We start from the raw sequence: 13,113 nt of genomic DNA on the forward strand, positions 1-13,113 counted from the left end.
TTGTCAGATTCTTTTACTATCTTTTATTAAGACCTAACCATAGCCATATTATCTAGTATAACTTTTTCCATACTTCCTTTTATACAAGTTAACCACATCGGGCAATATGGGAGCCCTGTCAGGAGCCACAGCCTCCTCACTCAGGGGGAGCTGCTGCAGGACAGGAGTCCAAGCAGTTTAGAAATGTTGGTCAAGTCAAGGTACAGGACAAGTTCTAAAAGCCCTGGTGTGTTTGACTAAGAGAAGCCCAGGTTCCTTTAAAAAGGATTCCATTATTTTTAGCTTTGAAGTCCAAAAGTGTCAGGAGGAGCAGTGGTCACTGCCCATTCCAGCATCACTGGCACCTGACACTGAACTTCAGCAAAGGGATCCTCATGCTCATCCACACATCCCCCAGGTGAGTGGGACAATTGGGTCAGGGGAAACTGAGGCTGAGCTCCTGAGAGCAGAGCTCCAGAGCCCTGGGACCTGCAGGCTGGGCTGCCAGGAAGCTGAGGGAACCGTGGGGCTGTGAGAAGCTTTTAAAACAAGGGTATTATTCTCTATTTTCCAGGTTGGAGACTTCCTCCATCTTTTGTATCCAGCCAGAGAATGAAGTGATGCCATGAGTGGCTCCTGCCCTGCTCTGGACAGCGTGGGGCCTCAGCAGCCACAGCACAGCCCCTGTGCCAGGCCCACGGGTGTGACACAGCCACCCAGCCAGGCAGGCAGGCAGGGCAGAGCAGAAGGGGCTCCCTCCCACGGAGAACAGTTCTGGGGGAGGAGAGGGGACAGCAGGACTGAAGGTGGCCCCGAGGCTCCCCAGGCAGGCACGTGGGCCAAGGGCCCGGCCAGCTGCACAGGGCTGGCTCCCAGCTCCCCACTAAGCCCCCAGGCTATGCCTCAAAGCAATACAACTCTGCCATAAATATCCCAGATTAATTCTGATCCCAGCATCAAATCCACTTAAGAGACTTAAAAGCCTCAGAGTGCCCAGAGCTGCCTGCCCAAGGAGGGCTCTGCAAATGAGTCCTGGGCTGCAGAAGAGAAATATTATCAAACAAGGCAAGCCATTTGTACAATTTTTGGTAATGTCGTTTACAAGAGACAAATGGGACAAGATAGTTGAGTTGACATCTTGTACTACAGGCACAGCCACAAAAATCCTCGGGTACTGGACATGGAGGCACAGGATAGGATTAGTGTAAATATTCCATGTTTTCTAGAAACACCTCTTTCTCCTTAAGAGATTGACTGACATTGATTGATTGATTGATTGATAAATGACAGCATGCTCTCCAGTTTATTAAAGGAGCTATTTACTTTCAGAGAGACATCTCTGTTTATAAAAAAGACTAAAGTGATTACCCCAGCATCACAGGAAAAGAAGCCCTGTTATCACTGACTGGCCAGGGGCAAGGCTTGGGAGCAGGAGCAGGCAAAGGGGACACTGAGTGACCAGCGACCCTTCTGAAGCTACAGCAGCACTGAGCAAACGCCGATCGGAGCGCCAGCACCGCCGGCTCCGAGCACGGCAGCGGCGGCAGCGGCGCTTCCCCCGTGCGGCGGCAGCTCCCGGGACATCCCTGCCCGGCACCGCTCCCCGGAACGCGATGCTGCCGAGCCCAGCGGGGCTGCCCGAGCCGCTGCCCCGGCCCCGGCAGCTCCCGAGCGAGCGAGCGGCGCCTCCGGCAGCGGGACGGGCACCCCGGGCACCCCGCTCGGGCCGGGGCTCGCCCTCGCTCCGGCGGTGCCGTATCCGCATCCCGGGGCTGGCCGGGAGCCTTCGCGTCTGTATTTATAAACCTGAGGAATTCGAGCGCGGCGGATCACAAACAGCCCATTGTGCTGTGTCAAGCAGCGAAGTGGGCTCGTAATCCCATGCATGCTTTTCCCACTCCGCTCCGGGAAAGCCAAGCCTTAAATACTTTTCCAGAAGTAAAAACACGCCGGGAAAGCGCCGAGCTCAGTTCTTGCTATTCCCGAATCCCGGCTGCTTCGGAACGGCGCAACTAAGCGGCTTTCGCAGCGCTGGGGAAACGCAGACGATTAATTACAGCTTAGAGAGGCTGGAATAGATGCGGCGGCCGGCAGCGAAGGCGGCCCGAGCGGGGCGAGTGGCGCTGGCCCGGGCCAGCCGGCCGGTGGCGAGCGGCCAATGTTTACTGACCCCTGGCCGGGTCACTTTCGATAGCGGCCGGAGCCGGGGGCCGCTCTGGGCAGCGCCCGGGGCATCTCCGGGGGGCGGGCGGCTCCCCCCGCCGGGTACCCCCGCTCTCGGAGCCACCAGCAGCGAACACGTACGGGGAGAAGGGCAGGGCTCGCCCCGCTGCTCCCAGCCAGCGAGCTCCGCCACCGCGGCTCTGCCCGGGGCATCCCCCGAGCGCCGCGGGGGGACAGCCGTGGGCACGGCCGGCGGGGCAGCCGGGGAGCCCCGGCTCGAAACCCCCCGGGAGCCCGGCCAGGGAGCGAGTGAGACACGGGCACCGAGGCTGGGGCCACCCTGCGCACCCATCACTGTCCCCCGGGCCGCCCGGGGCACAGCCCGCAGGGAGTCCCGCTGCCGCCAGCCTCGGGCGGCCGAAGGCGGGAGGGGAAAGGGAAGGGAAACCCCGCTAGGGAAACCCCCTGCGCGACAAAGGGGCAAAGAAAGGCGGACAGCGCTTACTTCTCGTGCCTGGCGTTCTCCTGGATGGCGCTCAGCACCCCCGGGGGCGCGGGGGGGACGCCCTGCTGGAGCCGGCATGTGGCCAGGTGCCGGTGATGCTCGTCCTGCAGGCAGGCATTTTCGTGGTACAACTTGGCCACTTGCTGCTCCAGCTCGTCTATCCTCCGCTTCTGCTTCTCCAGCAGCTCCTGCTGCGTCTCGATAATCTTATTCAGCTCCTTCAGGTACTCGGCCGCCTTGCTGGGGTTCTCGGCGGGGCTCTCCATGGCCGCCCCGCACCTCCGCGGCGCGGGGGGGGCAGGCGCCGGCCAGCGCGCTCCGCTGGCAACTTAAGCGAGAGGGGAGGAATAAATAGCCCGGCGGGGAGCGGCGCCCCGCGGCCCCGCGCGTCCCCTCCTAGAGCCGCGGCTGCCCGGGCGGGCGGCGGCCCCGCGCCGCCATTGCTGCCGCTCGGCCCCCGCCGCCGAGCGAGGGCAGGGCCGCCGGCCGGGGGAGCCGGAGCCGCCGCCGGAGCCGCCCGGAGCCGCCCGGGCCCCGCCGCACGGCGCTGTCCCCGCGCCCGTCCCGCCCTGCCCGAGCCGCAGCCGGGCTCGCCCGTCGCCTGGCAGCGCCCGCGCCCCCGCCGCGCTCGGAGCCGGGCATGGGCAGGGGCGCGGGCCGTCCCTGCGCCGGGCCCGCCGCTCCCCGCCTCCCCCGCCGCCGCCGGGATGCGCTTAAGTAACGGCGGCCGCTCCTCCGGGGGGCCGGCGGGGGATCGGCGAGCGCCCCATCCGCGCACCGCATCCCCAGCTCTGCATCCCATCCCTGTATCCCGTTCCAGCATCCCATCCCTGTATCACATCCCAGCATCCCATCTCGCATCCCATCCCCGCATCCTATCCCTGTATCTCATCCCTGTATCCCATTCCAGCATCCCATTCCTGCATCCCATTCCAGCATCCCATCCTTGTATCTCATCCCTGTATCCCATCTCCAAATCCCAGTCCCGCATCCCATCCCTGCAGCATCCCATGCCCGCGCCCCATCCCGGCGCGGCTCCGGCCCCGCTCCCCGCGGCGGGAGAGCCCCGGGAGCGGTGCGGGAGCGCTCTCGGGAGCGGGGCCCGGGGCGGCGCGGGGAGCAGCGCGCTGTGCGCGGAGGCGGGCGGGGACCCGGCCTGCGGGACCGGAGCTGTCCCTGCCACAGCTGGGGAGCGCTCCCGTGCCGGGGGGGCAGCGGGGGTGGCCCCCCGAGCCGGGCGCCCCAGCAGCACGCCCCGAGTCAGGCAGCAGAGCCCTCCGCCTCTCCCGTCAGCATCCCTGGCGTTAAAACCTCTGTTGGCGAAACGCTGCTTCCCGCTAAGGATGCATCAAGCCAAGAAAAGTTGCTGAGGTTTTGGGTCCTGTATCATCCCAAGTGTGTGTTGGGAATGCTTGTGAGAACCGGGAGTAGGAAAGGGAAACGGGGCGATACTGCAGGAAGAAGATAGGAAGCTGAAGATGTGATTTTCTCCTCCCTTCCTCTTTATGTCTCCTTATTTTTTTTTCTAATTTTTCTACCTCTTCTCTCCATTTTTCCACTCGCCAAGTTTACAATTAATAAAATGTTCTTGGAGGGGTTGTTCTGCTGTCACTGACTCCCCGACCCTTGGTGGTGGGGTCCGCTCTTGCTCATCTCTGCCAGGACGCCCCGTGCTCCAGCAGCGCGGCCGGTGCCGCAGGGCGAGGGGAGCTGCGGGCTCCGCCTCGAACCCTTCGGTGCTCCCAGCACAGGCTGGCTGTCCCAGCTGCTGTCCCTGTCCCCAGGGGGAAAGGGCCGTGAGGGGAGGCTGCAGCCACAGCCAGACCCCTCTGGCAGCTCGCAGGGCCACTCTGGCTTTAGGCAGAAATAACTTCTGGCAAAACTTCCTTTTGCTCTGACACGAGTGCACGGAGGGCTGTTGTGACTGCCGAGGTGACTGAAGCACGAAGGACTAATTTCCAGTCCTAGTGGGGATCCTGACACGTCTTCAGCTACTCTCGGAAGAGACCAACCCTCCTTCCCGGGAACTTTATTAGTATTTTTCATTAGAATTCTTGAAAATATTTCTTTCCCGAATACTATTAGTTCAGAATGTATTTACCAAGGTGCAGTTTACTCTGCTCTGTGTGGAAAGAAATGCTTATCAAGGTATCTCACTGTGGCAACCTGCACTGTAGCAGGCAGCCGGAGTATTTGTCAGGGGTTAAACCAATAAATAAAGCAAGTGTACTTGCTTCTTATATGCAAAATAAAATGCAAAGTAAGACACTCAAAACTCATTAAAGGATGCGCAGACAATAAAAGCTTATTAAGCGTTTCCCAGCAAGGGCAGTGGAAGTGGAGCAACACAGCTCCTACAGCGAGATCTGTTTGAAGCACCCACAAATTCCCAAGTTCACAGGACCCGTGAGCACTGCTGGCGAGGCAGGAGCCGCGTTAAGCTGAGTTTTCTGCTGTCTTGTCCCGCTAGCAGGGAAAAGGCTCCGTTCCTGCCCGGAGAGCTGTGCCCGGCTGCTCCCTCTCGGCAGGAAACCATGAATTACCCTGATAAATACATTAAACCCCCAGACATGCCCTGGGGCTGGCACCTGGAGCCTGCACCGTGTTCCTGGTGTGTTCTGGATGTTGCTGCTGCTCAGCGCTGAAAGAGGGAGGAGGACTCTGTGCCTCAGGGATGGTCTGTGCCCCTCCAAAAGCCTGCATGCTCCACCAGGCTCTGTGAATTAACAAGGAGAGGTAAACTTAGAAGATAAGCATATTCATAGAATCAATAATGTATTCACTCTCTATCTGTGGAGACACAGATTGTAAAAGCAGACCCAGCTTGTTCAGATTTGCTCAGTTAGAAAATTAAGTGACATCAAGCCTAACCTTTTAAAATATGAAAATCATCAAAATAACATTCTTATTACTTGCTAACATCCTACCTCAGACAGTCCTTTTCCATAAGCTACGCAGCACATGGTTAATTCTTGCCTGGGAAAGTGCCAAGGAAGATTTAAATATGAAAGGGAACGTTGCTCATTCAGTAAGTAGGATTCTCTTACTCATTTATTATTGGCAAGAGAGAAGTCACAGAGAGGTTGGGGCTGGAAGGGACCTCTGGAGGTCACCCAGTCCAACTTCCCTGCTAAAATACCCCATTACCCTTTGGGAAAACCTTAAAATGTCTCGAGTTTTGGCGTTTTCTGGCAAATCAGTACCCTGCAGAGGATTCTTTTTGAGTGTTCAGAGTCTGGTCCAGACTCAGAGTAACATCCCTGGTGCCCACAGGCTCATGGGCTGTTTGATGCCCACCAGAGATCAGGCACAATCCCAGTCCTTGAGCTGCCAGAGCTCGAGGAGAGTTTGGACAAGGTTCTCAGGGATGCCCAGGGTGGGATTGTTGGGGTGTCAGAGCAGGGCCAGGGGCAGGGCTGGGTGATCCCTGGGGGTCCCTTCCTGCTCTGTGTTTGCCTGTCCTGTTCTGAGAGCCTGGCTCTTGCCCTCACTGCCCAGCTTGGGTGGTTTGTCAGAGTTAAATTTATAGTTCTGTGTAGAGGCTGAGCACGAAATGTCACTGTTTCACAAATGGTTTGGTGTGCCTAATAATGCCATGGGTGAGCAAACAGCTGAAATAATTTTTTTCAAAGGAAGATAAGACCAAGAAAAAGCCTGTGATACATATTTTTCTATGTAAAATTAATTAGGTCAATGTAATATAAAAAAACAAGAATCCAGAAGTCATGCAGTGATTTGTGCTCAATCCTAACTCTGCCCTCCATCCCTCTCTTTTAAAATTCTCTTCGAAGCCTCTTTTTCTTGGTTGCATTTCTCTCCTAGCTCCCACCCCCAGCCCCCTTAAATCTCTGCCTCACTTCTTGGTTCTGCTGCTGTGTTTAGACACTGAGGAATGTTATCCTGCTGTTCAAGTTTATCCTGTTGTTAGAATTTATATGTAGGTCACAGAACTCACAAATGGTTGAGGGTGGAGGGACCTCAAAACCCTTCCAGTGCCATGGCAGGGACACCTCCCACCATCCCAGGCTGCTCCAGCCCTGCCCAGCCTGGCCTTGGGCACTGCCAGGGATCCAGGGGCAGCCACAGCTGCTCTGGGCACCTGTGCCAGGCCTGTCCACCCTCACAGCCAGGAATTCCTTCCTAACATCCCATCCCAATGTCTCCTTTTTTCAGTGTCAGGTCCAGGCTCCTTTCCCACCCTGCATATAATGTGTGTGTCCCCTCCTGGTGTCCCAAGGCAGGACAAAAGCCCTGCTCTCATTCTGAGTGCTCTCCACTCACCCAGCAGTGCCTGCTCCTCTCCAGGGGAGCAGGATAAGTGTTATCCACTGGATAACACCAGGAAAATCAACATTCTGGGGCCCTGTTTGCTGCACTCTTTGGAGGTTCCTGGGGGAAAGAAGGAAATAGGAATCCCACTGCTGACCAGGACCATGGCTCCCATAAACCAATAATGCCTGGGAGATGAGATCTGACTCTGAGAGAATAAATAAGAAAAAGGAGAAAGCACAGCCATAAAGACCTCAAATCTTTTAGGAACTGTGATGTTTCTGGTTTTTTCCCTCTCCTGGTTAAACATAACCCACTTTTAAGACCTGATATCTTATTTCTCTTAACAGTTTATTTGATTTCTACTTAAAGGCATGAAACTTCCTCATGCCTTTTCCTACCCCAAATCCTTTTCATTATAATCTCTGGTAAAATACTATCATATTACACTTTTTTCTTAGTTCAGTGGAATGCATTTGGGCTTTATCTGTGTACCTCAATCCCTCCTCTAAAGGGAGAATACCTGGCCCACTTTCAGGAGCCTCCTGGCTTATTCCACCCCACAGTGCCTGTCTGGCTTGGATGGCACTTGGAGAATTAGGCTGTTCTTACCCTGACCAGCTCCTAAAGCATTTGAAATATCCCAAGCTAAGCATGGTAAAATTACAGGCCATATTTTAAGATATCTTCCCAAGGCAGCAGAAAGTTCAATTTTAATTTTCTAAGTCTGATCCTGAGTGGACTGATCATTACTGTTTGTAGGAATTGCCTTTTGATTTATGAAAGAAATTATAAATTGGCTCCTCCAGGTTCTGTAGCTGAATCTGGAGGTTTGCCTGCAAAGTGTGGCCCAGAACTAATCCATCTAAGTGTGCAGCTTTAACCAAGCCTTCATTCTAATGAGCCTTTGATAAAAGATTTCCTTTGTGCTTTTGTTGGTTTCTGTGATTTCTGCTTCCATATCTTGTTTTGGTAAGTGATATCAGGGAATGTTAGCAGGCAAAAACCAAATGTGTCCTCTTGTGCAAAGTCCTTGGGAAAGGACTGTGTCCTTGAGTCCTGGAAAATAAAAAGCACTGTTAATGGAAGGTATCAAGCAACTCAAACATAAAGTGATAATTTACCAGAGATAAATAATAACCATATCAATACATCCCTAATAGAAAAGGGACACATTAGCTAGGAATTCTTTGCTTCTTTGGGGAAAGAGGAAAGCTCAGTGCTGGGTTTAAAGGAATGGGTGTGCTGGAATGGCTCCCAGCTGTCCCTGGGGAGTGGCAGTGGCACCAAGGGCAGGGCTCACACAGGACCTGGCTGATACTCTGGGCTCTGGGGCTCTCCAGAGGGAAATCAAACAAGAACAGAACAAATCCTGCTCTGAAATTGGGAAGTAATTTCATAAAAGGGATTAAATGGAACTTATAACTCTAATTTAGCAATAAATATAATGAAATTTGGAGTAAGGTGTTAATTGAAGAAGTTATTTTATAAATGGTGCAGAAAATTTTTTAGTGGTGCTTGAGCTGAGATTGAAGCCAAACCAGAGCTGGAATCAAGGCCACCTTTTATGAACACATCTTATTTTAAATTGTGGGATAAACTGTGACTGGAGGAGATGAATTCTTGCTGAGGTACCAAGTACCTGGGGCAAGAGCAAATACCAGAAGAAAACACTTCCTATCTCATAAATGGATAAAACACAGGGACAAAAACCACAACCTTGGCATCAGGGTGGGAAGCTGAATCCTGAAAGAGGAAAGGAAACAAATAAACCCATCCCAAAACACAGCTTCAGAAACTCCCTGAAAGCAAGGAGAGGTACCAATGCTAAAATAGCTGATTCCATGTCTTGTTACCACTCCTTGTGGTTCCATGATTTCATTGCCGTGTTTGTGAGCTTATAAAGCAATAAAATATCAAATAGCAGCATTTCAGTAGAAAATAAAAACCCAAACCAAAGTTTTCATCAAGTCATTTCTGAACAAAATCTTGATAAGCAAACTTGCTCATGGAAATCTGTCAGAGGTTTCCGTGTGTGTTTAGTTGGGTTTTGTTTTAAAACATCATTTAAATGATTAATTACCTAGGCTGCCAGAGTCAAAGTCGCCCACTATTTTCCATTTTAAGATGTTTCATTCCATTTTGATTCCATACATTTCCATTCTCATATTTTTTTATGCTTTAATTGGTCAGAGTCAGTTTTTCCATGCTTACCATATCCATGCTTAGACTGAATTATCTTGGCAAATTTCAGCAAACACTGCATCCAGAATAAGATTATGAGGAAACATGAAAATCAGATCATATTCCATTCTTTTTTAAACATCCATGGGAACAGAAATTAGAGAAAGGTCAGACTAAGCAACTGTGATAAAGTACAAAGTCTTCAGAAATACGGATTTCTTTTCACGGAATCATGGGATATTTCAGAGACTCTCCTGAGCTGGGCGGGAGCCACAATTCAGTCTTGGCTCTGCACAGACTCCCCAGCAATCCCACCCTGTGCATCCCTGAGAGTGTTGTCCAAGTTCTCTCACTGGAATTTTAAGTTGGGCACCTCCACTGGTGAAAACTAAGGATTTTTATCATTAATTTATTGTTCCCTTTTCACATCTGTAATTGGCATGTTGCTTCCAAGAATGCCAGGAACAGAAAGTCACTTGGATGGCACAGCAATTTTTTTTACCTTAGGAAAATAATTCTGATTTCCAAGAGAAGTTAAAAAAAAAAAAAAAAAAGTGAGACATCCTGAAAAATCAGTATCTAATCATAATTCCAGCATGTATCCTGTTCATTCCATCTGAATCCAATGGATAAAATCACAGTTTGAAAGCAGGGCACACCATACTGTTTATCTCTTTGTCATCAACAAAACTTGAAGGAAAAATATCCTATTTTGCTCATATCACATGAACTGCAGCAGCCTATAAATTCTTCAGACTTGGGCTCCCCACCTTTCCTGCACCCAGACCATCTTTTATTGGATATATTCCGACGGTTTTAATGGTGATGTGGAGAATTTTATCATTTTTTCCAATTGTGCAGCGCCCCCAGGACAGCTGCACTATCTGTTGATGAGATCAGCACACAAAAATACAACATTTTAGTGTATCATAGCAGGTAGAAAAGGGCAATGTTAATTCAGGCAGTCATTAACTAAAACAGGGCATGAGGTAATAAAGTTGTGCAATGATTAAAGGGGTATATTTTTGATCCTGTGGTCATTAAGGTATGTTTGTACCAGTGCAATTAGAGCAGCCCAGGTTTGCTCTGACTCACTGTTTTTATCAGTCTGCAGTTGTTCAGATTTCCACCATATCCTTTTGTTCTTGAGAGGAACCCATAATATATCACTCTATATATAAATATACACGTGTGAAGAGAAGGAGAAAAAATATTTCATTTGTACAAAAGGAGGAAAAATCACCCCCCAGCTTTATCGCTGACAACAGCTGAGGAAAATTTAAGTTCTTTCATTTTATTTGCAGCAAGGCTTAAAAATAGACTTGCAAATTGAGACTGGAAACTCTTCTATCCTTTTCCAAAAAAGAAAAGCACATCACAAAATGGACAAATCAATTCCAATTGCTTCTTGCCCAAAGAAACAGCACTAAACCTCAAGGTGTCTCAGGTAAAGATTCCAAATCAGGAAATGAAAAGCTGAATAAGAAAACGCTGAGGTCAGGCAGGCTCAACCTTTCCTTATCCCTTTTTATCCCTTGTCTTTCATGCTGCTGGGAGGCACACGGCGGGATGGGAGGTGCTGGATCATTAGGAACAGTCTGTATTTACAATTTCAGCCTGGGAGCCTCAGCCAGCCCTTCAGAGCTGACCTGGTGTGTGCAGCCCCAGCCTCCCTCCCTCCCTGGTGCTGCCCCAGAGCCAGGAGTTCACTCTGCTCAGCTGGGGAAGGTTCAAGGGGAACATGGTTTTTTCTGTCCAAGCTTACATGAAAAAATGTGTTTGCCACCTCCTGATTGCCAAATATTGCCTTTTTTCTGGTCTTGCATGAGCAAGGGCAGTGAAACGCTGTGAACAGAGGGGGAATCCAGCCCAAGGGGATGCTGGCCTTATGCAGAATGTAGCTTTTGTTGCACATTTCCTGTTTCTATTAAAAGCTCACAATTAAAATGCTCCCATGGACGTGGTGCAGCCCCAGCCTCTTGATGGTTGGTCATACAAACAGAGCTCCTCCTGTGAGTCGTGGTTTCACTTGGATCAGGACTCCTGAAAAGCATTGATCCCATCCTCTTTGGAAATGCAGTAACTTCTGGAAGCTTTTCCAGCTGAAATGCTAAAAAAAAAAAAAAGAAAAGAAGAAAAAAAAGTCCTTGCTTTTGGAAGCTTTGAGGTTCTCTCAAGAGGAGGCTCTATCACAACCTATAAAATATGTTACAGGGAGTGACAAAGCAGCGTGGCAGCAAAGTGCTCAGTGAACACTTTGGAGGGGGATTACAGACTGGCAGAGGGAACAGCTTTGCTAAGCCAGAGGATCTTCCAGAACTGACCCTGCCAATGAGTAGCTGCAGGCAAAAGCAACTTGATTCACTCTAAAGATGAATTGGAATTCTACTCGAAAGGAAAAGTGAAAAGGGAAAATGCTGCTGCTACAAAGAAGAGATGGAGATGTAAGTTCCAGAAATGCAGCACAGAAAGAAGGAGCTTCATTTTTCATAAGTCTCTTTGTGCGTGTTCCTTTGTCAGAATTAATCTGTGTGATTTATCCAGAGGAGAATAATGATCTGAACCATCCTTGAGAGCAGCAAAGTGTTAATCAGCTCTTTAGAGCCTTCCCCTTGGGCAGGCCCTTAGAACACAAGGAGAAGCTCCAGATCAAACAAGTCCTTAGTACAAATGACAAATGCAGCTTAATCCCAGTCCCTCCGAGGTTTTAGACTTGTTAAAAACATGGAATGAGCTAACTGGGAGCTGGTGACAAACCTCTGAGGGTTCCCTGAACCCCAGGCTCTCTGAGGGCTCTCCTAAACCCCAGTTCTCTCTCTCTGAGAGAGCTCCTGAACCCCAGCTCTCTGAGGGCTCTCTGAGGGTGTTCCTGAACCCCAGCTCTCTGAGGGCTCTTTGAGGGCTCCCCTGAACTTCAGCTCTCTGAGGGCTCCCCAAATCCCAGCTCTCTGAGGGCTCCCCTGAACCCCAGCTCTGTGAGGGCTCTCTGAGGGTTATCCTGAACCCCAGCTCTCTGAGAGTGCTCCTGAACCCCAGCTCTCTGAGGGCTCTCTGAGGGCTCCCTGAACCCCAGCTCTCTGAGGGCTCTCTGAGGGCTCCCTGAACCCCAGCTCTGTGAGGGCTCCCTGAACCCCAGCTCTCTGAGGGTCCCCTGAACCCCAGCTTTCTGAGGATTCTCCTGAACCCCAGCTCTCTGAGGGTTATCCTGAACCCCAGCTCTCTGAGGGCTCCCTGAACCCCAGCTCTCTGAGGGCTCTCTGAACCCCAGCTCTCTGAGGGAGAGGAGGTTCCCCAAGGAACAGCAGCCCCACAATGACAACCTGCCATGCTTGGACTTCTCAGCTGCCGGGTGTGTGAGGTTTGTGCTGCTCTGGCACCCCTGGAGAGGATCCCTGGGAGGCCACAAACCATGGGAGGATGCACAGAAATTCAGGGCCTGGCTGTCACTGAGGGCCTGAGGGCATGGCTGTCACTGAGGCCCCTTGGGACTGTCCTCCATCCCAGGCAGGCAGAAGCTGTGGAGATGTATTTTTGCAAAATCCAGGGCAGCAAAGGTCCATAAAGACCCAGATATCCGAGAAGAAGGAAATGGGATCCATCTGTGTTTTCAGCCAGGACCAAACCCCAGCAATATCTGCAGGATCTCACCTGTGGGAGATTACTCCCTTCTTGTGTGGGACCCTCTGTGTTTGTGACACTGCAGGGCTCAGCCCCAAAGGGACGGAGAAGGGAGGGATTGAAGAAGTGCTTGGCTTTTAAAACCTCTGTCCCACTCTTCTGAACTGGTATTGATTCTGTTTTCTTCATAAGAGTTTTGATCCTCGACCTGCTCAAGACACTTTCTTTTCTCTGTGTGGACAATAAAGTGAATTTCTATCTTAAGAAATGCCTTCTTAGCAGAGAAGGTACAGTTTAAATTATGTGATAAATCTGATCCATTCCCACATGGAAAAAACGAATCCTGATCCCCTTTCAGTGTACTGAGCTCTGTGTTCCACTGCCCCATGTAATCA

At 51.2% G+C, this 13,113-nt stretch overlaps 1 protein-coding gene across 8 annotated transcripts in view; it reads right to left on the minus strand.

Moving 5' to 3' along the window:
- Window positions 1–3,927, minus strand: part of IQSEC1 (IQ motif and Sec7 domain ArfGEF 1) — a 298,040-nt gene extending 294,113 nt beyond the window's left edge. For 4 of the 8 annotated variants that reach the window (XM_074550173.1, XM_074550167.1, XM_074550165.1 and 1 more), the window contains exon 1: window positions 2,648–3,927. In XM_074550173.1, coding sequence (XP_074406274.1) covers window positions 2,648–2,913 — 266 coding nt within the window. In that variant the 5' untranslated portion in view covers window positions 2,914–3,927. The remainder of the gene's footprint in view (window positions 1–2,647) is intronic. The other 4 variants (XM_074550170.1, XM_074550168.1, XM_074550166.1 and 1 more) reach the window with 3 other exon arrangements.
- Between the last annotated feature and the right edge of the window lie 9,186 nt (window positions 3,928–13,113).

The sequence above is a fragment of the Zonotrichia albicollis genome, chromosome 12 (genome assembly GCF_047830755.1).
Source record: "Zonotrichia albicollis isolate bZonAlb1 chromosome 12, bZonAlb1.hap1, whole genome shotgun sequence".
Taxonomy (NCBI): domain Eukaryota; kingdom Metazoa; phylum Chordata; class Aves; order Passeriformes; family Passerellidae; genus Zonotrichia; species Zonotrichia albicollis.